At 38.8% G+C, this 25,527-nt stretch overlaps 1 protein-coding gene across 1 annotated transcript in view; it reads right to left on the reverse strand.

Annotated features, from left to right (window-relative positions):
* MEIKIN (meiotic kinetochore factor) overlaps nucleotides 1-25,527 on the reverse strand; it is a 134,004-nt gene that overhangs the window by 60,518 nt on the left and 47,959 nt on the right. The window contains exons 8-9 of the mRNA XM_070045181.1: nucleotides 21,525-21,595; nucleotides 6,307-6,387 (exon numbers count right to left, since the gene is read on the reverse strand). Coding sequence (XP_069901282.1) covers nucleotides 6,307-6,387; nucleotides 21,525-21,595 — 152 coding nt within the window. The remainder of the gene's footprint in view (nucleotides 1-6,306; nucleotides 6,388-21,524; nucleotides 21,596-25,527) is intronic.

Raw genomic sequence — 25,527 nt, forward strand, 5'->3', positions numbered from 1 at the left:
ACTGGGGGCAGAAACCAAAAACAATGGGAACTACGAACCTGCAGCCTGCGAAAATGAGACCCCAAACACAGTAAGTTAAGCAAAATGAGAAGAGAGAGAAACACACTGCAGATGAAGGAGCAAGGTAAAAACACACCAGACCTAACAAATGAAGAGCAGTCTACCTGAAAAGGAATTCAGAATAATGATAGTAAAGATGATCCAAACTCTCGGAAATAGAATGGAGAAAATACAAGAAACGTTTAACAAGGACCTAGAAGAACTAAAGAGGAAACAAGCAACGATTAACAACACAAAACAATGAAATTAAAACTACTCTAGAAGGGATCAATAGCAGAATAACTGAGGCAGAAGAACGGATAAGTGACCTGGAAGGTAAAGTAGTGGAAATAGCTACTGCAGAGCAGAATAAACAAAAAAGAATGAAAAGAATTGAGGACAGTCTCAGAGACTTCTGGGACAACATTAAACGCACCAACATTCGAATTTTGGGGTCCCAGAAGAAGAATAGAAAAAGAAACGGACTGGGAAAATATGTGAAGAGATTATAGTTGAAAACTTCACTAATATGAGCAAGGAAATAGTTAATCAAGTCCAGGAAGCACAGAGAGTCCCATACAGGATAAATCCAAGGAGAAACACGCCAGGACACATATTAATCAAACTGTCAAAAATTAAATACAAAGAAAACGTATTAAAAGCAGCAAGGGAAAAACAACAAATAACACACAAGGGAATCCCCATAAGGTTAACAGCTGATCTTTCAGCAGAAACTCTGCAAGCCAGAAGGGACTGGCAGGACATATTTAAAGTGATGAAGGAGAAAAACCTGCAACCAAGATTACTCTACCCAGCAAGGATCTCATTCAGATTTGATGGACAAATCAAAACCTTTACAGACAAGCAAAAGCTAAGAGAAATCAGCACCACCAAACCAGCTTTACAACAAATGCTAAAGTAACTTCTCTAGGCAGGAAACACGAGAGAAGAAAAACACCTACAATAACAAACCCAAAACAATTTAGAAAATGGTAATAGGACCATACATATTGATAACTACCTTAAATGTAAATGGATTAAATGCTCCAACCAAAAGACACAGACTGGCTGAATGGATACAAAAACAAGACACGAATATATGCTGTCTACAAGAGACCCACTTCAGACCTAGGGACACATACAGACTGAAAGTGAGGGGGGGAAAAAGATATTCCATGCAAATGGAAACCAAAAGAAATCTGGAGTAGCAATTCTCATATCAGACAAAATAGACTTTAAAATCAAGACTACTACAAGAGACAAAGAAGGACACTACATAACGATGAAGGGATCAATCCAAGAAGAAGATATAACAATAGTAAATATTTATGCACCCAACATAGGAGCACCTCAATACATAAGGCAAATACTAACAGACATAAAAGGAGAACTCGACAGTAACACAATCATAGTAGGGGAATTTAACACCCCACTTTCAACAATGGACAGATCATCCAAAATGAAAACAAATAAGGAAACACAAGCTTTAAATGATACATTAAACAAGATGGACTTAATTGATGTTTATAGGACATTCCATCCAAAAACAACAGAATACACATTTTTCTCAAGTGCTCATGGAACATTCTCCAGGATAGATCATATCTTGGGTCACAAATCAAGCCTTGGTAAATTTAAGAAAATTGAAATCGTATCAAGTATCTTTTCCGACCACAACGCTATGAGACCAGATATCAACTACAGGAAAAAATCTGTAAAAAATACAAACACATGGAAGCTAAACAATACACTACTTAATAACCAAGAGATCACTGAAGAAATCAAAGAGGAAATCAAAAAATACCTAGAAACAAATGACAATGAAAACACAAGACCCAAAACCTATGCGATGCCACAAAAGCAGTTCTAAGAGGGAAGTTTAGAGCAATACAATCCTACCTTAAGAAACAGGAAACATCTTAAATAAACAACCTAATCTTACACCTAAAGCAATTAGAGAAAGAAGAACAAAAAAAACCCAAAGATAGCAGAAGGAAAGAAATCATATAGATCAGATCAGAAATAAATGAAAAAGAAATGAAGGAAACGATAGCAAAGATCAATAAAACTAAAAGCTGATTCTTTGAGAAGATAAACAAAATTGATAAACCATTAGCCAGTCTCATCCAGAAAAAAAGGGAGAAGGTTCAAATCAATAGAATTAGAAATGAAAAAGGAGAAGTAACAACTGAGACTGCAGAAATACAAAGTGTCATGAGAGATTACTACAAGCAACTATATGCCAATAAAATGGAAAATCTGGAAGAAATAGACAAGTTCTTAGAAATGCACAACCTTTCAAGACTGAACCAGGAAGAAAGAAAAAATATGAACAGACCAATCACAAGCACTGAAAGTGAAACTGTGATTAAAAATCTTTCAACAGACAAGAAAGAGATCAGGACCAGATGGCTTCACAGGCAAATTCTATCAAACATTTAGAGAAGAGCTAACATCTATCCTTATGAAACTCTTCCAAAATATAGCAGAGGGAGGTACACTCCCAAACTCATTCTACGAGGCCACCATCACCCTGATACCAAAACCAGACAAAGATGTCACAAAGAAAGAAAACTATAGGCCAATATCACTGATGAACATAGATGCAAAAATCCTCAACAAAATACTAGCAAACAGAATCCAACAGCACATTAAAAGGATCATACACCATGATCAAGTGGGGTTTATCCCACGAATGCAAGGATTCTTCAATATACACAAATCAATCAATGTGATACAACATATTAACAAATTGAAGGAGAAAAACCATATGATCATCTCAATAGATGCAGAGAAAGCTTTCGACAAACTTCAATACCCATTTATGATAAAAACCCTCCAGAAACTAGGCATAGAGGGAACTTACCTCAACATAATAAAGGCCATATATGACAAACCCACAGCCAATGTCGTCCTCAATGGTGAATAACTGAAACCATTTCCACTAAGATCAGGCACAAGACAAGGTTGCCCACTCTCACCACTCTTATTCAACATAGTTTTGGAAGTTTTAGCCACAGCAATCAGAGAAGAAAAAGAAATAAAAGGAATCCAAATCGGAAAAGAAGAAGTAAAGCTGTCACTGTTTGCAGATGAGAATCCTAAAGATGCTACCAGAAAACTACTAGAGCTAATCAATGAACTTCGTAAAGTAGCAGAATACAAAATTAAATGCACAGAAATCTCTGGCATTCCTATACACTAGTGACGAAAAATCTGAAAGAGAAATTAAGGAAACACTCCCATTTACCACTGCAACAAAAAGAATCAAATACCTAGGAATAAACCTACCTAAGGAGACAAAAGACCTGTATGCAGAAAATTATAAGACACTGATGGAAGAAATTAAAGATGATACAGACAGATGGAGAGATATACCATTTTCTTGGATTGGAAGAATCAACATTGTGAAAATGACTATACTACCCAAAGCAATCTACAGATTCAGTGAAATCCCTATCAAACTACCAATGGCATTTTTCACAGAACTAGAACAAAAAATGGCACAATTTGTATGGAAACACAAAAGAGTCCAAATAGCCAAAGCAATCTTGAGAAAGAAAAACAGGAGCTGGAGGAATCAGGCTCCCTGACTTCAGACTATACTACAAAGCTACAGTAATCAAGACAGTATGGTACTGGCACAAAAACAGAAATACAGATCAATGGTACAGGATAGAAAGTCCAGAGACAAACCCACGCACATATGGTCACCTTACCTTCTATAAAGAAGGCAAGAATATACAGTGGAGAAAACACAGCCTCTTCAATAAGTGGCGCTAGGAAAACTGGACAGCTACATGTAAAAGAATGAAATTAGAACACTTCCTAACACCATACACAAAAATAAACTCCAAATGGATTAAAGACCTAAATGTAAGGCCAGACACTATCAAACTCTTAGAGGAATACACAGGCAGAACACTCTATGACATAAATCACAGCAAGATCCTTTTTGACCCATCTCTTAGGTAAATGGAAATAAAACCAAAAATAAACAAATGGGACCTAATGAAACTTAAAAGCTTTTGCACAGAAAAGGAAACCATAAAGAAGATGAATAGACAACCCTCAGAATTGGAGAAAATATTTGCCAATGAAGCAACTGACAAAGGATTAATCTCTAAAATTTATGAGCAGCTCATGCAGCTCAATAACAAAAAAACAAACAACCCAATCCAAAAATGGGCAGAAGACCTATATAGACATTTCTCCAAAGAAGATACACAGATTGCCAACAAACACATAAAAGAATGCTCCACTTCATTTATCATTAGAGAAATGAAAATCAAAACTAAAATGAGATATCATCTCACACCGGTCAGAATGGCCATCACAAAAACTCTACAAACAATAAATGCTGGAGAGGGTGTGGAGAAAAGGGAACCCTCTTGCACTGTTGGTGGGAATGTAAATTGATACAGCCACTATGGAGAACTTATGGAGGTTCCTTAAAAAAACTAAAAATAGCACTACCATACAACCCAGCAATCCCACTACTGGGCATATACCCTGAGGAAACCATAATTCAAAAAGAGTCATGTACCACAATGGTCACTGCTGCTCTATTTACAATAGCCAGGACAGGGAAGCAACCTAAGTGTCCATCATCAGATAAATGGATAAAGAAGATGTGGCACATATATACAATGGAATATTACTCAGCCATAAAAAGTAACGAAATTGAGTTATTTGGAGTGAGGTGGATGGACCTAGAGTCTGCCATACAGAGTGAAATCAGAAAGAGAAAAACAAATACTGTATGCTAACACATATATATGGAATCTAAAAAAAAAAAAAAAAAAAAGGTCATGAAGAACCTAGGGGAAAGATGGGAATAAAGATGCAGACCTACTAGAGAACGGACTTGAGGATACAGGGAAGGGGAAGGGGAAACTGGCAGAAAGTGAGAGAATGGCATGGACATATATACACTACCAAATGTAAAACCGATAGCTAGTGGGAAGCAGCCGCATAGCACAGGGAGATCAGCTCAGTGCTTTGTGACCACCTAGAGGGAGGTGGGCGGGAGGGAGATGCAAGAGGGAAGAGATACGGGAATGTGTGTATATGTATGGCTGATTCACTTTGTTGTAGAGCAGAGTCTAGCACACCATTGTAAAGCAATTATACTCCAATAAAGGTGTTAAAAAAAAACCCACAAGGAGATACCATCTCACATCTATTATTTAAAAAAAAACACAGAAAGTTACAAGTGTTAGCAAGGATGTAGAGAAATTGGCACATTTGTAAATTGTGGTGCGAATGTAAAATAGTGCAACTGACATGGAAAACAGTATGGTGGCTCCTCAAAAATATACCCAGAAGAATTGAAAGCAGGGTCACAAAGAGATATTTTTACACCCATTTTCATAGCAGCATTATTCACAATAGCCAAAAGATGGAAGCAACCAAATGCCCATAGACAGAAGAATGGATAAACAAAATGTGGTATATTCACACAATGTAATATTATTTAGCCTTTAAAAAGGAAGTATATCCTGACACATGCTACAACATAGATAAACCTTGAAGACATTATGCTAAGTGAAATAAGTCAGTCACAAAAAAGACAAATACTGTATGATTCCATTTATATGAAGTACCTAGAACAATCAGATTCATAGAGACAGAGAGTACAATGGTGGTAACAAGGGACTGGGGAGGAAAGAATGGGGAGTTACTGTTTAATGTGTATGAAATTTCAGTTTGGCAAGATGAAAAATTTCTCAGTATTGTTGGTGGTGATGGTTGCACAACAATGTGAAAGTACTTGAACTGCACATTTAAAAATGGTTAAAATGGGGCTTCCCTGGTGGCACAGTGGTTGAGAGTCCGCCTGCCGATGCAGGGGACACGGGTTCGTGCCCCGGTCCAGGAAGATCCCACATGCCGCGGAGCGGCTGGGCCCGTGAGCCATGGCAGCTGAGCCTGCGCGTCTGGAGCCCATGCTCCGCAACGGGAGAGGTCACAACAGTGAGAGGCCCGCGTACCACAAAAAAAAAAATTAAAAAATGGTTAAAATGGTAAATTTTATGTTATATATATTTTGCCACAATAAAAAATTTTTTTTAAAGAAGACAGAAATCTTTCTTTCATGTATACCAGTATATAGAGTACTTCCAGTGAAAGTATGTTTATGCAATAGAAATTACAGACATTATTGTCTATGTGCGATATTCCCCTAGTCTAAGAGAAACAGAATAATGGGAAGAACAGGGAGCCAGAAAATAGATACTACAAGTGTCAAATGCTAATAACACTTACCATTAAACTAGCTGTTTGTGAAGACGGAGTACTTGTTAACAGGCCTCTGCTTTTCTTATCAGAAGTACTGGAATGTGTGTTCTATCAGTATTTTGTGAAATAGGGAATTGAATAGCAGAAAGAAATAAAATACCTTAATACAGTACAAACAAAATTTTAATAGTATACTAGATCATATGTCATAGTAATAAAATTTTAATATGCTAATTAAATTTTAAAACACTAGACAAGAAACTAAAGAATTTTTTGGCTTGAGCTAGGTCAAACAACCTCCAAGAGAACTCTATGTGGTAAAAATGATATATCTCTTTGAATAGGTGTCATTACATGCTGCCAAGCCTGGAACCCAAATTCATAAAACCTGAACATCACAGGGAAGTTGTGTTAGGTTTCTTTTTTCTTTCTTTCGTCTTTTCTTTCTTGAACTCTTTCTTTCTGGCTTAAAATCTCTTAAACTAGTTGTTCAAGACATAATCTGGAATATTTATTAGGAAGATTTTATCAAAAAATTATAAGTAAATTTACCTAGTACACTAAATATGTTAGTTCTCTAATTTATTACCTATATGATCTTTTAATCTGTTCATCTGAACAATAGGGATTATTCTACCCTAGGAATTGCCATGCAAAGGTTACAAATAATACATGCTGTTCCACTGCAAGGAGTGCAGTTAGCTGATACTGCCCAGCTGCAACACCTTTAGAATCTGCTTCAGCTTTCAGGTTGAGGCCATCATCTAGGGCAAGCCTCAGCCAACATCTAAGCATAGCAGCCCAACATAATATTCCTATAATGGACAATCTTTGCTCCAGACCTCCCCACTGGGAGAGTCTTTGTCAGATCTGCATTGAAGACTGAGGCTATTCCAGCCCAATCTTCCTTCCTCCCTGCTTTCCTTTCTCAGGTATTACCCCCTCCAATATGCCATTTGAACGCTTTTTTTTTTTTTTTTTTTTGCGTTATTAGGGCCCCTCACTGTTGTGGCCTCTCCCGTTGTGGAGCACAGGCTCCAGACGCGCAGGCTCAGTGGCCATGGCTCATGGGCCTAGCCGCTCCGCGGCATGTGGGATCTTCCCAGACCAGGGCACGAACCCGTGTCCCCTGCATCGTTAGGCGAACTCTCAACCACTGTGCCACCAGGGAAGCCCTGAACTCTTAATTCTGCTGGAATAATCTCTTCCCAGTGGTCTCAAGTGACACAATTGTCAACAGTCAATCCATTTAAAAAACATCTGCCTGGGGCTTCCCTAGTGGCGCAGTGGTCGAGAGTCCGCCTGCCGATGCAGGGGACATGGGTTCGTGCCCCGGTCCAGGAAGATCCCACATGCCGTGGAGCGGCTGGCCCCATGAGCCATGGCCGCTGAGCCTGCGCGTCCGGAGCCTGTCCTCTGCAACGGGAGAGGCCGCAACAGTGAGAGGCCCGCGTACCGCAAAAAAAAAAAAAAAATCTGCCTGTATATAGCTGTAAGTACATAGATTCTCCGCATTTTTTCCTAGATTTGCTAAGACATTAATGCATACCTAAATTTTCCTAATAAGTACATTTTCTTTTTATAGTCTTTTCAAGAATTAGTTAATAAAAGGCCAGTGCTTACCAACGCAGGTTTGAGGGGCTGAGGCAGCAGAACTTTAGCAACTGATCTACCTGCACTGCTTTCTACAACAGACCTCTGGTGAGATGATGGAACCTTGATATTTAGGTGATGAGAGCTTAATGTTGTTTGAGAACTTGTATCTCTAGGTTCAGGATCTTTTTCAGGCTGAAAGAAATTCAGAATCATAAAACACATTTTACAATGCTATAACAACATTTGTATCATCTCTCAGATGTCCTATTTTTATTGTTTTATATATATTTGTGTTATAATTGTTATAATTAAAATGGGATCTATATTTCTATCTATAATTCCCTCAACTTGAAAGAAAGTTTTAAACTTAAAAAGTTTTTTTAAAAAAGGAAGGTTTTTAATATATTTAAGGAAAAAAAATTTGTTGAAAGACAAAATAGTCTGAAATATACTCAGCTCAAAAAATTGTCCTACCACATTTAAGGTAACATCTCCCAAATAGTGTTTTTGAAAAGAAAAATGACAATAAGATCTATTTATTTGTCACTATTTAAAACTAAATTTTAGAGAAAACATTAAATATATTTATATAAATATCTTTATTATGCAATAATCTTCATTTAAAAAACAAAAAGTCCTTTCTAAGACATCAGGAAGCTGCAACTACAAGAAAGTGTATTGCGGGCTTCCCTGGTGGCGCAGTGGTTGAGAGTCCACCTGCCGATGCAGGGGACACGGGTTCGTGCCCCGGTCCGGGAAGATCCCACATGGCCGTGGAGCGGCTGGGCCCGTGAGCCATGGCCGATGAGCCTGTGCGTCCGGAGCCTGTGCTCTGCAACGGGAGAGGCCACAACAGTGAGAGGCCCGCGTACCGCCAAAAAACAAAAACAAAAACAAACAAACAAACAAAAAAAGAAAGTGTATTGCTTTACCAACTAGTCCCTGCACTGAAAACTGTTCAGTGACTGCTTGTCCTAAGTTATGTGACTTGTCTTATGCTTTCAAGATGTGTTTATAATAATATTCAGGGACTTCCCTGGTGGTTAAGAATCCACCTGCCAATGCAGGGGACATGGGTTCGAGCCCTGGTCCGGGAAGATCCCACATGCCGTGGAGCAGCTAAGCCCATGCGCTACAACTACGGAGCCTGCGCTCTAGAGCCCACGAGCCACAACTACTGAGTCCGTGTGCCACAACTACTGAAGCCCACATGCCTAGAGCCCATGCTACGCAACAAAGACAAGCCACCGCAATGAGAAGCCCGTGCACTGCAATGAAGAGTAGCCCCTGCTTGCTGCAACTAGAGAAAGCCCGTGAGTGGCAACGAAGACCCAACACAGCCAAAAATAAATAAATTAAAATAAATAAATAAAGTAGAATAATATTCAAAGTTTAAATATATTCAACATAACTGAGGAGAATGCAATTTGAGAATGACAAGATTTTGAGTTGAGGGTAAGGGGATAAAGAGGATGATAAAGAAAGAGGAGGGGAGGGAAGTAGAAGAGGTATAAGGTATTGATATAGTCCAAGCAAAGGAAAGAACAAAGGTATGGAGCAAAGAGTGAGGTACTTACTGTCAACTATTAACTCCTTTCTTTCACTGAAAATTTCACACCTTGCATACAGCCTTTTCTTTCACTCCTGTCATCATTCTCAGCAATTTCATCATCCAAGGGAATAACCCAGCCAACCAACTGGTCTCTAAGTTGCTTGATCTCTGCATTTCCAATAACCTTTTCCCCTCATGGCATTTCATTCACTCTATGATCAAACTTAGCCCTTGCCATCAATAGAAACTACAGAATCAATCAATTCAAATAGCTTCCTATATTTGTCCAACCCTTGCACAATTATCTTGAGGAAATAAACTTCCCTGTCATTGAAATCTCCAATTTACTGATCCTACAATGTTATCTCATCCATGATCTTTCTCCTGTCTTATTCCTTCCTTATCTACCACCAACCATCATTATAACTACTTTCTTATCGCTTTCTCCTCCTATCACAGATGCCTGACAAATCCCCAGCCTGATGAACCCTAACATCAATATCCGCTGTACCACCAGTGCAATTAAGTGTTGGAGAAAATTATACAATGTGGCATACCAACAGCACTACAAACTCAAAAGGAGTAGCCACAGATTGGCACCTCTTCTACACTTCTCTAGCTTCTCATGACTATTTCAAAATCACCCAATTTTCCTTAAACCTCCAGCCTCCTTCCTTCTACCATCTGCAACTGACATCTTTGGCTCACCCTTCCCTGCAACAATAAAAGACATCAAACAGCATCCAACTACTCACTCGAGACTCAAATTTTGGGGGCCCAGTGCAAAATAAAATTGTGGGGCCCCAATATTTAAAAGCTATTTAAAATGTCAAGATGGTGAAAACAGAGCATTAAATGAAGCATGGGGTCCTTCTAAGCACAATACCCGCCCTGCTACCACTACATCTACAAGTATATCACAAGAGAAATCTCCCTCCTCTTTTAAATGCCAGTTTCTCCACTGGTATTCTGGATCTCATCCTTCCTCATCTTTTCAAGGACTTCTCTCCTCCATATAATAGTATAGGGAAGCTTTTTGTTTTTATTTTTTAAAATAGCTTTATTGAGATATAAATCACCATAAAATTCACCCATTTAAGAGTAAAATTCAATGGTTTTTAATACATTCACAGGGTTGTGCAATCATCACCACAGCCTATTTTAGAACATTTTTGTTCCCACTAAAAGAAACCCCATAACCATTAGCAGTCAATCTCCATTCCATCCCCATCAGCCCTAAGTAACTACTAATCTATGGCTGTCTTTATATATTTGCCTATCCTGGACACTTCTTATAAATGAGGTCATATAATATGTGGCCTTTTGTGACTGGCTTATTTCACAGTGCATAGTTTTTTCAAGGTTCATCCAAGTTGTAGCATGTATCAGTGCTTCACTGGTTTTTATTGCCAAATAATATTCTATTGTATGGATATACCACATTTTATTTACCCATTCATCAGGAGATGGACACTGGTGTTGTTTCCACTTTTTGCCTGTTGTGAATAAATGCTGTCAAGAACATTCATGTATAAGTTTTTGTAAGGATGTATGCTTTTATTTCTCCTGGGTATAAACCTAAGTGTAGAATTGCTGAGTCCTACGGTAACTCCACGTTTAAAATTTTGAAGAACTGCCAAATTGTTTTACGAATCAGCTGTACTATTTTACATTCACCCCACAATGTCTGAAGGTTCTCATTTCTCCACATCATCACCAACATTTATTATTGTCTGTCTTGTTTTTCTTTTTTTGGCCGTGCTGTGCAGCTTGCAGAATTGTGGTTCCCCGACCAGGGAATGAACCCGGGCCACAGCAGTGAAAGTGCCGAGTCCTAACCACTGGACCACCATGGAATTCCGTTATCTGTCTTTTTGATTATAGTCATCCTAGTGGATATGAAGTCATACCTCATTGTGGTTTTGATTTGCATTTCCCTAATGACTAAGGATATTGAGCATCTTTTCATGTACTTATTGGCCATCTGTATATCTTCTTCAAAATAATATAAGGAAGTTCTCATAGACCAGCATCCCAGAAATGGTAAAGCTATAGTCAGGAAGAGAAACTTAGGAACACAGCTTTTGAGAAGGGGCAGAACATGCAAGAGCATAAGAAATGGCATTTAATGTAACATGTGACACACAAATTATAAGATGCTTGATTTGTATAGAAAGGTGTGCGTGTGTGTGGTTGTGTGTGTGTGTGTGTGTGTGTGTGTGTGTGTGAGAGAGAGAGAGAGAGAGAGAGAGAGAGAGAGAGATAATGGAGTATGAAACTGAGACAGCATGCATGGAAACAGGAAAGGGAAATGTAACCAGGAGGAAGCAAAGAAGCATGGAAAAGAAAACATAGAAGTATGTGGAAGATTTTTCATTGCTTTAGGTTAAAAAAGTGAAATTCAGGTCAACTTCAACTAGATCTCTATGTCACAGGGAGCTCCAGTTGCCTACTGAGTTACATTCACTATTCCCTCTTCTTTCCTTCTATTATTCCCATTAGCCCTAAAAAATGGTCCCACATATCCCATCTTTAAAACAAAACAGAATAAATTTCCTCTGACCCTGCCTCTCCCTCTAGTTACTGTTCTTTTCCACTATTTCCCATCAGAATTAATCTCTATAGATAATCATTACTTCCTTACTTTATTTTTTTCTTTTTTTCCCACCTTTATTGAGGAATAATTGACAAATATAATAATATATATATTTAAAGCACACAAGTGATAATTTGATATACATATACATTGTGGAATGATTACCAAGATCAAGGTAATTAACATATCCATCACCTCACATAGTTAACATTAGTGGAGTGTGCATTGTGAGAAAGCTTAAAATATATTTTCAGCAACTTTTAAAATATACAATACCATATTATTAACTATTGTCACCATGCTAATGTCAGACCCTCAGAACTTATTTTTCTTACAACTGAAAGTCTGTAGTTTAACCTACATCTCACCATTTCCTCATACCCCAGACCCTGGCAACCACTGTTCTATTCTCTGTAATGAAATTGGCTTTTTCCCCCCACATATAAGCAATACCATACAGTATTTATCTTTCTCTGGTTTATTTCACTTAGCATAATGCCCTACGGGTTCATACAGATTGTCGCAAATGGAAAGATTTCCTTCTTTTTATGGCTGAATAATATGCCATTTTCTACATCTATATCACATTTTCTTTATCCATTCATCCAGTGAAGGACATTTAGGTTGTTTCCATATCTCGTTATTGTGAATAATGCTGCAATGAACATGGGAGTGCAGATAACTCCTCAAGATACTTATTTCACTTCGTTTGGATACATACCTGGGAGTGAGATTGCTGGATTACATGGTAGTTCTATTTTTAATTTTTGGAGGAACTGCTATATGGTTGTCCATAATGGTTATACCAATTTACATTCCCGCCAACAGTGTATAAATGTTCCCTTTTCTCCACATCGTTGCCAACATTTGTTAGCTTTGGCTTTTTGATAATAGCCATCCTAACAGGTTCAAGGTGATATCTCAATGTAGTTTTGATTTGCATTTCCCTTATGATTAGTGATATTGAGCACATTTTCATGTACCTATCGACCACCTGTATATGCTCTTTGGGAAACTGTCTATTCAGGTACTTTGTCCATTTAAAAATTGAATTATTTGCTTTTTGCTCTTGAGTTATATAGGTTCTTTATATATTTTGGATATTAATCCCTTAGAAGATATGCGATTTGCAAATATTTTCACTCGTTCTGTAGGTTACCTTTTAAATTTACTAACTGTTCCTTTTCTATGCAGAAGTTCTTTAGTTTGATGTAGTCCCACTTGTTTATTTTAGCTTTTGTTGTGTGTTCTGGTGCCTTATCAAAGAAATCATTGCCAAGACCCATGTCAAGCTTTTTCCCTATGTTTTCTTCTTTGAGTTTTTAGGGTTTCAGGTCTTATATGTAAGTCTTGAATCCATTTCGAGTTAATTTCTGTGACTAATGTAAGATGGGGTTCCAATTTCATTCCTTTGCATGTGGATATCCAGTTTCCCTATTACCATTTATTGAAGAGACTATCCTTTCCCCATTTTATGTTCTTGGCACCCTTGTCAAAAATCAATTGGCTAGGGCTTCCCTGGTGGCGCAGTGGTTGAGCGTCCACCTGCTGATGCAGGGGACACGGGTTCATGCCCCGGTCCGGGAGGATCCCACATGCTGCGGAGCGGCTGGGCTCATGGGCCAGGGCCGCTGAGCCTGTGCTCCGCGACGGGAGAAGCCACAGCAGTGATAGGCCCGCATACCGCAAAAAAAAAAAAAAAAAAAATCAATTGGCTATACGTGCGTAGGTTTATGTGTGTGCTCTCTACTGGTCTATGTGCCTCTTTTTGTGCCAGTACCATACTGTTTTCATTTCTATAGTTTTGTAATATAAATTGAAAACAAGAAATGTGATGTCTCCAGCTTTTTTCTTTCTCAAGATTGCTTTAGGTATTTCGGTTCTATTGTGGTTTGATATAAATTTTAGAATAGTTTTTCTATTTCTGTGAAAAATGTCATTGGAATTTTGATAGGGATTGCACCGAATCTGTTGATCACTTTGGATAGTATGGACATTTTCACAACACTAATTCTTCCAATCCAAGAATACGGGATATTTTTCCATTTATTTCTGTCTTCTTCAATTACTTTCATCAATGTCTTACAGTTTTCAGTGTACAGGTCTTTTACTTGCTTGGTTAAATTTATCTCTAAGTATTTTATTGTTTTTGATGCTACTGTAAATGGGATTTTAAAAGGAAAAACCTGTTTTACCTCTTATGAGTCTTTCTCCTGTGAGTCTACTTTACTACTCACACAAAACCCGCACGGTCTGGTCACCAAATGTGTGTGGGGGTTTCTCCAGAACAAGCAATTTTCTACAATGCCAGCTAGGCAGCCTACAGTTCAACTCAGTACTAACACTATCTTCCTGGGGATAGTGTCAAATCCCACAGGTTAAGGGCTCAGTCTCACAAGACTGTTCCCATCCTACTTCAGATGACAATTGTGAGTAGTAGGTTACCCACAACTTCTGTCTGATTTGGATACAAATCAGAGGTTCCCATCACCCCCACCTCAGATTTGATTAATTTGCTAGGGCAGCTTACAGAACTGAGGGAAACACTTACTTACATTTACCAATTTATTAAAGGATATATACGAACAGCCAGATAAAAAAACACATAAGGTGAGGTCTGGGAGAGTTCCAAGTGCAGGAGCTTCTGTGCTCAACCTGGCAGCTCTCCGTACCCTCTACTATTGGGACTTTTATGGAGGTTTCCTCACATAGTCATGATCAATTATTAACTTCATTTCCAGCCCCTCACCACTCTCTGGAGAAGGGGAGGCTGTGGGCTGAAAATTCCAAGCTTCTAATCATGGCTTCATCTTTCTGGTGACCAGTCCCTATACCAGAGCCATCCAGAAGCCCATCCGGAGTTGCTTCATTAAAACAAAATATCCACTAGTACTCTTATCACTTAGGAGTTTACAAGGTTGTAGGAGTCCTGTGTCAGGGATGAGGTCAAAGACCACATACTAAAACAAAGAGATGCTCCTAGCATTCTTACACTTAGGAAATTATAAGGGTTTAGGAGTTCTGTGCCAGAAACTGGGGGCAGAGACCAGTATATATATTTTTTCTATTATCTCACAGGATTGCCCTCTAATTTCTCTTTCAGATAGTTTTTTGTTAGTGTATAGAAATGAAACCGATTTTTGTATGTTGATTTTGTATCCTACAATTTTATTGAATTTGTTTATTAGTTCTAAAGGTTTTTGGTGGAGTCTTTATGGTTTTCAATATAGGATCAAGTCATCTGTAAACAGAGATAATTTCACTTCTTCCTTTCTTACTTGGATGCCTTTTATTTCTTTTTCTTGCCTAATTGCTCTGGCTAGGACTTCCAATACTATGTTGAATAGTATAGTAGAAGTGGCAAGAGTGGGCATCCTTTTCTTATTCTTGATCTTAGAGGAAGGGCTTTGAACTTTTCACCACTGACTATGATGTTAGCTATGCACTTGTCATATATGACCTTTATTATGATGAGGTACATTCCTTCTATACCTAATTTAATGAGAGTTTTCATCATGAAACGATGTTGAATTTTGTCAAATGCTTTTTCAACATCTATTGAAATGATCATATGGTTTTTACCCTTCATTCTGTTAATGTGGTGTATCACATGAATTTATTTCCCTATGTTGAACCATCCTTGAGTCCCAGGGATAAATCTCACTTGATAATGGTATATGGTCCTTTTAATGTGTCCTTAAATTTGGTTTGATGGCATTTTGGTGAGGATTTTTACATCTATGTTCAGTGGGGATAGTGGCCTGTAATTTTCTTTCAATGCCCTGATCTGAATTTAGTAACCGTGGTAATGCTGGCCTCAGAAATGAGTTTGGAAGTGTTCCTCTTCAACTTTTTGGAAGAGTTTGAGAAAGACTCATATTAATTCTTTAAAGGTTTGGTAGAATGCACCAGTGAAGCTAGCTGGTTCCTTTTTTTGCTGGGAAATTTTTAATTACTGATTTAATCTCCTTGGTCATTATTGGTCTGTTCAGATTCCCTATTACTTTGTGATTCAGTCTTGGTAAGTTGTACATTTCTAGGAATTTATCCATATCTTCTAAGTTATCAAATTTGTTGATATATAATTATCCACAGAAGTCTGTTATGACTCTCTGCATTTCTGTGTTATCAGTTGTAATGCCTCCTCTTTCATTTATAATTTATTAATTTGAGTCATCTTTTTTTCTTAGTCTAGATAGAAGTTTCTCAATTGTTCATCTTTTAATGAAACCAACTCTTAGCTTAGTTAATCATTTTTATTGTCTCTCTAGTTTCTAGATCATTTCTTTCTGCTCTAATATTTTAATTTTCTTCCTTCTGCTAACTTTGGACTTAGTTTGTTCTTCTTTTTCTAGTTCCCTGAAGTATAAGATTAGGCTGTTACTTGAGGTCTTAATTTTTTCTTAATGTAGGTGTTTAACGCTATAAACTTCTCTTGTAAGGCTGCTTTTGATGTATCCCATAAGTTTTGGTATGTTGTGTTTCCATTTTCATTTGTCTCAAGATTTTTTTTTTTTTTTTTTTGCCGTACGCGGGCCTCTCACTGTTGTGGACTCTCCTGTTAACGGAGCACAGGCTCCGGACACGCAGGCTCAGCGGCCATGGCTCATGGGCCTAGCCATGCCGCAACACGTGGGATCTTCCTGGACCGGGGCACGAACCCGTGTCCCCTGCGTTGGCAGGCGGACTCTCAACCACTGCGCCACCAGGGAAGCCCTCAAGATATATTTTTTAAATTAATTTATTTATTTTTGTTGTGTTGGGTCTTCGTTTCGATGCGAGGGCTTTCTCTAGTTGTGGCAAGCGGGGGCCACTCTTCATCACGGTGCGTGGGCCTCTCACTATCGCAGCCTCTCTTGTTGTGGAGCACAAGCTCCAGACGTGCAGGCTCAGTAGTTGTGGCTCACGGGCCTAGCCGCTCCGCGGCATGTGGGATCCTCCCAGACCAGGGCTCGAACCTGTGTCCCCTGCACCAGCAGGCAGACTCTCAACCACTGCACCACCAGGGAAGCCCCCCCCCAAGATATTTTTAATAGCTCTTTTGATTTATTCTTTGACTCATCGGTTTTTCATAAATATGTTGTTTAATTTCCAAATATTTGAGTTTTCCAGCTTTGCTCTTATTGTTGATTTTTAGTTTTATACCATTGCAGTCAGAAAATATACTTGATATAATTTCAATCTTATTAAATTTGTTAAAGACTTGTTTTGTGACCTAACGTATGATCTATTCTGGAACATGTTTCCTGTGCATTTGAGAAGAATGTGGATTCTACCGTTGTTGGGTGGAATGTTCTGTATATGTCTGTTAGGTGCATTTAGTCTGAAGTGTAGTTCAAGTCCATTATTTCCTCACTGATTTTCAGTCTGGATAATTTATCCATTTTTGAAAGTCAGGTATTGAAGTCCCTTACTCTTATTGCACTGCTGCCTATTTCTGCTTTTAGATCCGTTAATAATTGTTTAATATACTTCAGTGCTTCAAAATTCAGTAAGTATATACTTACAATTGTTATATCCTCTTGATGAACTGACCCCTTTATCACTATATACTGGCATTCTTTGTCTCTTATTACAGCTTTTGACTTAAAAATCTATTTTGTCTCATATAAGTATAGCTACCCTTGTTCTATTTGGGTTTCTATTTGTATGGAATAACTTTGTCCATCCCTTCACTTTCAGCCTTAGTGTCCTTAAAGCTTAAGTGGGTCTCTAGTAGACAGCATATAGGTATTTTGTTTTCATTTAGCTGCTCTATATCTTTTAAATGAAGAATTTAAAACATTTACATTTAGAATAATTACTGAGAGGTGCAGACTTATTGATAGTAAGGACTATCACCATTTTGTTAATTGCTTTCTGATTATTTTATAGTTCCTTTGTTCCTTTCTTCCTCTATTGCTGTCTTTCTTTGTGAATTGATTTTTTTTTTTTCTAGTGGTATGCTTTGATTCTTTTCTCTTTATCATTGTGTATCTCTCACAGATTTTTGCTTTTTGATTACCTAAGGCATTCATAATACATCTTATAATAGTCTACTTTAAGCTGAAAACAAATTAACTTCAATTGCATTAAAAAGTTTTACACATTTACTTTCCCCTCCACACACACATTTTATATTGTTTATGTCCCAATTTGCTTCTTTATATATTTTATACTTTCTCAATTTCTATAACTCTTTAACCTATTCCAATCTAGTTTCCTTACTAGTCCACTAAAATTATTATTGCCAAAGTCATCAATTTCCTTCTTGATCCTAAATGCAATTGACTTTTAAAAAATTAACAAACTTCATATTTTACAGCAGTTTGAGGTTCACAGCAAAACTCAGCTGAATGTACAGAGTTCCCATATACCCCTTTGTCCCCAATCATGCACAACCTCCCCTACTATTGACACACTACACCACAGTGGTACATTTGTTAAGATAGATAAACCTATACTGACATGTTATTTTCCTTCTTCCTGAAGAACTTTAAATAGTTCTTACAAGGCAAGCCTACTGGCAACAAATTCCCTCAAATTTTGTTTGTCTGAGAAAGTATGTATTTCTCCTCCACTTTTGAAGGATAACTTCACAGGGTACTGAATTCTAGTTGGTGGTTGTTTTCTCTCAATACTTTAAATATTTCACTTCACTCTCTTCTTGCTTGAATGGTTTCTGAGGAGAGGTCTGTAAATCTTATCTTTGCTCTTCTATAGGTAAGGTGTTTTTCCTTCTGGCTTCTTCCAAGATATTTTCTTTGCTTGATTTTCTGATGTTCAAATCTGATATTTCTATATGTAGTTTTGGGGGCATTTATCCTGCTTTGTATTGTCTCAATTTCCTGGATCTGTGGTTTAATGTCTGACATTTTAATTTTGGAAAATTTTTAGTCATTATTGTTTCAAATGTTGCTTCTGTTCCTTTCTCTGTTTCTTTCCATCTGGAATTCTAATTATGTATATGTCACACCTTTTGTAGTTGTCCCACAGTTCTTTTTTTTTTTTTTTAGTCCTTTTTTCTCTTTGCTTTTCAGTTTGGGAAGTTTCTATTGTCATGTCCTCAGACTCAGATATTCTTCCCTTAGCTGTGTCTATTCTACTACTGAGTCCATCAAAGGCATTCTTCATTCCTGCTATAGTGTTTTTGATCTCTAGCACTCCTTTGATTATTTCTTAGAATTTCCATCTCTCTGCTTATATTGCATGTTGTCTACTTTTTCCTATAACTGCCTTAGCACATTAATCATAGTTATTTTATATTTCTGGTCTGATCATTCTAACACTACTGCCACATCTGTCTCTGGCTCTGATGCTTATTCAGCCTCTTTAAACAGTAATTTTTGCCCTTTAGTATGGCTTGTAATTTTTTGCTAAAATGTGGACATGATGTACTGGGTAATAGCAACTGTGGTGAATACGTCTTTAGTAATGCACTGATAAATTGTAGGGATGGAGAAGCATTCTACAGTTCTATGATTAGGTCTCAGTCTTTTATTGAGCCTGTGCCCCTGGACTGCAAACATCACCGGTTCTTCTCAGTTTTTTCCCCCTTGAGTTGAGACAGGATGGCTAGAAAGGACCATCTTGTAGTAATCGGGTACTTCCATTCACCCATGTGGAAGGCTAGAGGGAGCTGGAATTGAATAATTTCCTTCCTCCACTTGGAAGTGGAGAGCTGGCTGGAATCAGGTACTTCCCCTCCCCAGGTAGGTTAGGCTCTGATAAAACCCCAGCAAGTTAGGCTATTGTAAAACACTTTCTGTTGAGGGCAGGCTTTGTTAAGAAGAACAGAATATTCTGATGTATTTCAAAATGGTTCCTTTTCCCTTTCCACTACCAGAAGCATGAGGGTATTCTTCTCTGATTTTCACTGTGAGGATCTGGTAGAGTTTCTGGAGGTAAAACTCACAAAAGTGTGGAGGTTCCTCTGATGACTGGGTCCCTCTTGAGTTTTTAACTTTCAGAGTTGTCCACACTGAGCCTTTAGCAATTAATCAATCACACTTTTGGGTTTCCCACCCCAGCACTGGTTCACAGGGAGGTTTCTGTTCATGTGTTTCTGCTCTGGTAAGTCATTATTCTATGTATCCACCTGTCTGTCTTTCCATATTTTGGTGTAGCAGTTGACCATGTGACCTTACTTACTTCTTCGAAAGATCTATAAAGAGTTGCTTATTTTTCAGTTTGTTCAGGTTTCTACTTGTTGTTAGGACAGAGTAGTGACTTCTAAGTTCCTTTCATGTTGGACCAGAAACTGGAAGTCTTCCAATTTTTCAAAATTCTTTATAACACTGGACCTCCAAGCAGCACCCAGCATAGTTGGCCACTCTCCCTTTAAGGAGCAAAAGCTCTCCTCCTTTACCTTCTATGATACCATATGCTGTTTATTTTCCCTGTTCTCTCTGCCCACTTTTCCTTTTCCATGTGACTGTAGAGTTTTTCAAGAATTGATCCTGGACCCCCTTTTCTTCCTTACTCTCTAGATACTCTTTCCCAGGTGATTTCACCCATTATCATGAATTTTAAAATATCTATAATATTGTATACTCCTGTTCTGTTTTCCTGACCTGGAAACTTACAGCTAATGGCCCTTCCAACATTTTCATCTTTATGTGCCTTCAGATCTCCTGCCTTTCCTATCACATTATATAGCACCTTTATCCATCAAAGCTGCTTAAGACACAAACCTAGAAGCCTTTATTGACACCTCTCACTCTTTCATCCTCTATGTCCAATCCATAAACTCTATAGGTAAAATTATCTTCAATCCACGCATATTATTCCATCTCTCCTACAAAACATCCTAGTTAAAGCCACCACAATCTCCCACCAAAAACCTTTGCAACTTTCTATTAATGAATCTTCCTGCTGACACTCTTGCCCTCTTTCAATTTGCTCCCCAAAGTATATAGTGACCATACGGTACAGTGGAAAAAGTACAGGTTTTAGATTGAGAAAGACTTGTCACAAGCTCCTCAAGCATATTGGTTAATATCTAAACCTCATTTTTCTCAGCTATAAAATTGCTAAAAAATAAAACAAATGAAAAACTTACCTGATAGGAATGCTATAAAAAACATATAATGAAAAGGATAATAATACTTTACTCTGAGTAGCCACTCAGAGAGTAGCTCCTGTTATATACATAATCAAGTCTGAATTCCTCCCCAAAGACCTCTAGATTCCAGGCCTAATGTACTGATTTTCAGTTCCTTCGTATAGAACACTGTTCTGGCTACAAAGCAAATGTGTTATTTTCACTTTAAATTATTAATAGACATCCAATTTAAGGAAATTGGAAAATTTTAAAGTTTTAATCCTCTTTCATTAACTTTATATAGAGTATATATTCATGCAACAATAATGCAATCTAATTGCTAAGCTCCAAAAATATTTTCCATTATTGGCTTAAATAGCTGAAAAATAATTCCTATAAAAGTGTTGTTTAAAAGAAAATAGTATGTCCCATATTAATGAAATTTATGGTTTATAAGGTTATTCTGCTTCAATACTTGCTTTTTTCTTTGTTTTTTGAGGGGTTGAAGGGTAATTTTTCTCAGCAAGTAAAACTCCACAAGATGCATTATCTATAATAAAAATATACTTTAGTATTTTCATTATTTAACCTGTCATGAACTCTAAGTACAGAAAAGAGAACTCAAATTTGAGGAAAAAATGGATTTTAATGACTATGATTTTGTAATAGTTTTAGAAGAAAAACTTAATGTATGTTGAACAACCTGACTTGCTACAGAAAGGAGAAAGAATTCTTAAAAATACCTTTATCTCAAGAGCTCCAGGTTTCACAGAAGTAAATAAACTGTATATAAAAGATTTACCTTTCAATTAGTAGAGAAAGTTGCATGTGATTAGAATTCTTCATTAATTATCCTTCCATTTCTACTATCCTGTATTTTCACTCTCTCCCTTTCTACTCCAACTTTCCTACCAGCACTTAAAACATACTCAGGCCTCTTTCATCTTACCAAAAACTTTATCTGTACCCCAAAACCTTTCCTGCTACATAGATCCCAATAGCCTTTCAAATCACCTCCTTCTGCAGTCCACTATCCACACTGTATACCTAAAATACAAATCTAATATCATCTGCTTAACACTCTTTAAAGGCTTTCCACTGCCCTCAAGTTAAAACTTAAGCTTCTTAAATTGGCATACAAAATCCTATTTTTATAATCCCTGTATTGCTTACATATTTCCAGCCTCATTGCAGAGATTAAACATAGGATGCCCACTTAAATGTGAAGTTCAGATGAATCACAAATTCTTTTTAGTTTAAGTATTTTCTGTGTAATAGTACAGCCTAGGCAATGTTCATGACATAATTATATTAAAAATTATTTGCTTCTGAATTCTAATTTCACTGGGCATTGTGTATCTTTATTTGCTAAATCTGGTAAACTTTGAGGCTAATCATTCCTCTCATCTTCATCTCCCAATGTAGAGAGAAGCTGTAGGTTTGAGAGTTCTGTAAAAGATAAAATTAGTACTTAGAGACAGAAATGACAAACAGGAAGGTGTTGAGGATGATCCCATGTTTTGGTTTATTAAGCTACATTTGTTGAGACGGAGGACACTGGAGGAGGAAGACTAGGTTAGGTCTTGGTTGTAACAATTCTCAGTCATCAACCCTTGTTTTATTTGATCTCTTGGAATATTTTGTTACAGCTGTTTCTAAATGTTGAAGTGTTCCATTTACATTCTTTTACATGTCTCTTTTCTATTTCTTTTCTCTTCCTAAGTGACTCACCTACTCTAACGGCTTCAAAGCATCTATACCTGACTCTAAATATTTATCTGCAGCCCCAGTCTCTGCCCTGAACTCCGGACTCTGTGTCACAAACTGCTTTCACATCTCCAGCTGAAGGTTAAAAATCCTCTTAATGTTTTAATATTTTCTTAAGGTACTCCATAGGTACAGTAATGGGAACAAATCTTATATTTACATGTATTCGTCCATATAATTATCACCCAGATCAAGACATAAAATATTTCCAACACCCCAGAAATTTCCTATATGTTTTTTCCCAGTCAGCAACCCCTTTTTAAAGATTACCACTATTCTAACTTCTGTTAGCCAGAATAAGTCTTGCCTGTTCTTGAACTTTATATATATATATAAAATAAATGAGTATATACCTGTTTGTGTTTCCATTCTTTCATGTAACATTATGTACATGAGCTGACAGATCAAATTTAATATGCATAAACCAAAGACTCTTAATTATTCTCCTAACTTGCTCTGCCCTACGATGTTCCTATCTCAAGAAATGATACCACCATTCATCTAGTTGCTCAAACCAATAATTTAAGAGTCATTCTTGACTTTTCTCTCTTACCCAACAACCAACCTATTCAGGAAATCCTGGCCCATCTGCCTTTAAAATATATTCCAAATCAACTGGTCCGGGAAGATGGCGGAAGAGTAAGACGCGGAGATCACGTTCCTCCCCACAGATACACCAGAAATACATCTACGCGTGGAACAACTCCTACAGAACACCTACTGAACGCTGGCAAAAGACCTCAGACCTCCCAAAAGGCAAGAAACCCCCCACGTACCTGGGTAGGGCAAAAGAAAAAACTAAACAGAGACAAAAGGATAGGGACGGGTCCTGCACCAGCGGGAGAGAGCTGTGAAGGAGGAAAAGTGTCCACACACTAGGAAGCCCCTTCGCGGGTGGAGACTTCGGGAGGCGGAGTGGGGGAGCTTGGGAGCCGCGGAGGAGAGCACAGCAACAGGGGTGCGGAAGGCAAAGCGGACAGATTCCAGCGCAGAGGATCGGGCCGACCGGCACTCACCAGCCGAGAGGCTTGTCTGCTCGCCCGCCGGGGCGGGCGGGACTGGGAGCTGAGGCTCCGGCTTTTGTCGGAGCGCCGGGAGAGGACTGAGGTTGGCGGCGTGAACACAGCCTGCAGGGCGTTAGTGCACCGCGGCTGGCCGGGAGAGAGTCCGGGGAGAAGTCTGGAACTGCCGAAAAGGCAAGAGACTTTTACGTCCCTCTTTGTTTCCTGGTGCGCGAGGAGAGGGGATTAAGAACGCTGCTTGAGAGAGCTCCAGGGACGGGCGCGAGCCGCGGCTAAAAGTGCGGAGCCCAGAGACAGACATGAGACGCTAGGGCCGCTGCTGCCGCCACCGGGAGGCCTGTGTGCGAACACAGGTCACTAGCCACACGCCCTTCCGGGGAGCCTGTGCAGCCCGCCACTGCCAGGGTCCCGGGATCCAGGGACAACTCCCCCGGGAGAACGCACAGGTGCGCCTCAGGCTGCAACGTCTCGCCGGCCTCTGCCGCCGCAGGCCCGCCCCACACTCCATGCCCCGCCCTACCCCCGGGCCTGAGTGAGCCAGAGCCTCCGAATCAGCGGCTCCTTTAACCCCGTCGTGTCTGAGCAAAGAACAGACGCCCTCCGGCGACCTACACGCACAGGCGGGGCTAAATCCAAAGCTGAGCCCCTGGGAGCTGTGAGAACAAAGAAGAGAAAGGGAAATCTCTCCCAGCAGCCTCAGAAGCAGCGGATTAAAGCTCCACAATCAACTTGATATACCCTGCATCTGTGGAATACCTGAATAGACAACCAATCATCCCAAATTAAGGAGCCCTGTGGATGAAAGGCTCTTGGTGCTGCAGCCAGGAGTCAGTGCTGTGCCTCTGAGGTGGGAGAGCCAACTTCAGGACACTGATCCACAAGAGACCTCCCAGCTGCACATAATATCAAACAGCAAAAATTTCCGAGAGATCTCCATCTCAACGCCAGCACCCAGCTTCACTCAACGACCAGCAAGCTACAGTGCTGGACATCCTATGCCAAACAACTAGCAACACAGGAACACAACCCCACCCATTAGCAGAGAGGCGGCCCAAAATCATAATAAGTCTACAGACACCCCAAAACACACCACCAGACGTGGACCTGCCCACCAGAAAGACAAGATCTAGCCTCATCCACCAGAACACAGGCACTAGTACCCTCCACCAGGAAGCCTACACAACCCACTGAACCAACCTTAGCCACTGGGGACAGACACAAAAAACAACAGGAACTACGAACCTTCAGCCTGCAAAAAAGGAGACCCCAAACACAGTAAGATAAGCAAAATGAAAAGACAGAAAAACACACCACAGATGAAGGAGCAAGATAAAAACCCATCAGACCTAACAAATGAAGAGGAAATAGGCAGTCTACCTGAAAAAGAATTCAGAATAATGATAGTAAGGTTGATCCGAAATCTTGGAGATAGAATGGACAATAGAATGGACAAAATGCAAGAATCAGTTAACAAGGACCTAGAAGAGCTAAAGATGAAACAAGCAACGATGAACAACACAATAAATGAAATTAAAAGTACTCTAGATGGGATCAATAGCAGAATAACTGAGACAGAAGAACGGATAAGTGACCTGGAAGATAAAATAGTGGAAATAACTACTGCAGAGCAGAATAAAGAAAAAAGAATGAAAAGAACTGAGGACAGTCTCAGAGACCTCTGGGACAACATTAA

Source organism: Globicephala melas, chromosome 3, assembly GCF_963455315.2.
Source record: "Globicephala melas chromosome 3, mGloMel1.2, whole genome shotgun sequence".
Classification (NCBI taxonomy): domain Eukaryota; kingdom Metazoa; phylum Chordata; class Mammalia; order Artiodactyla; family Delphinidae; genus Globicephala; species Globicephala melas.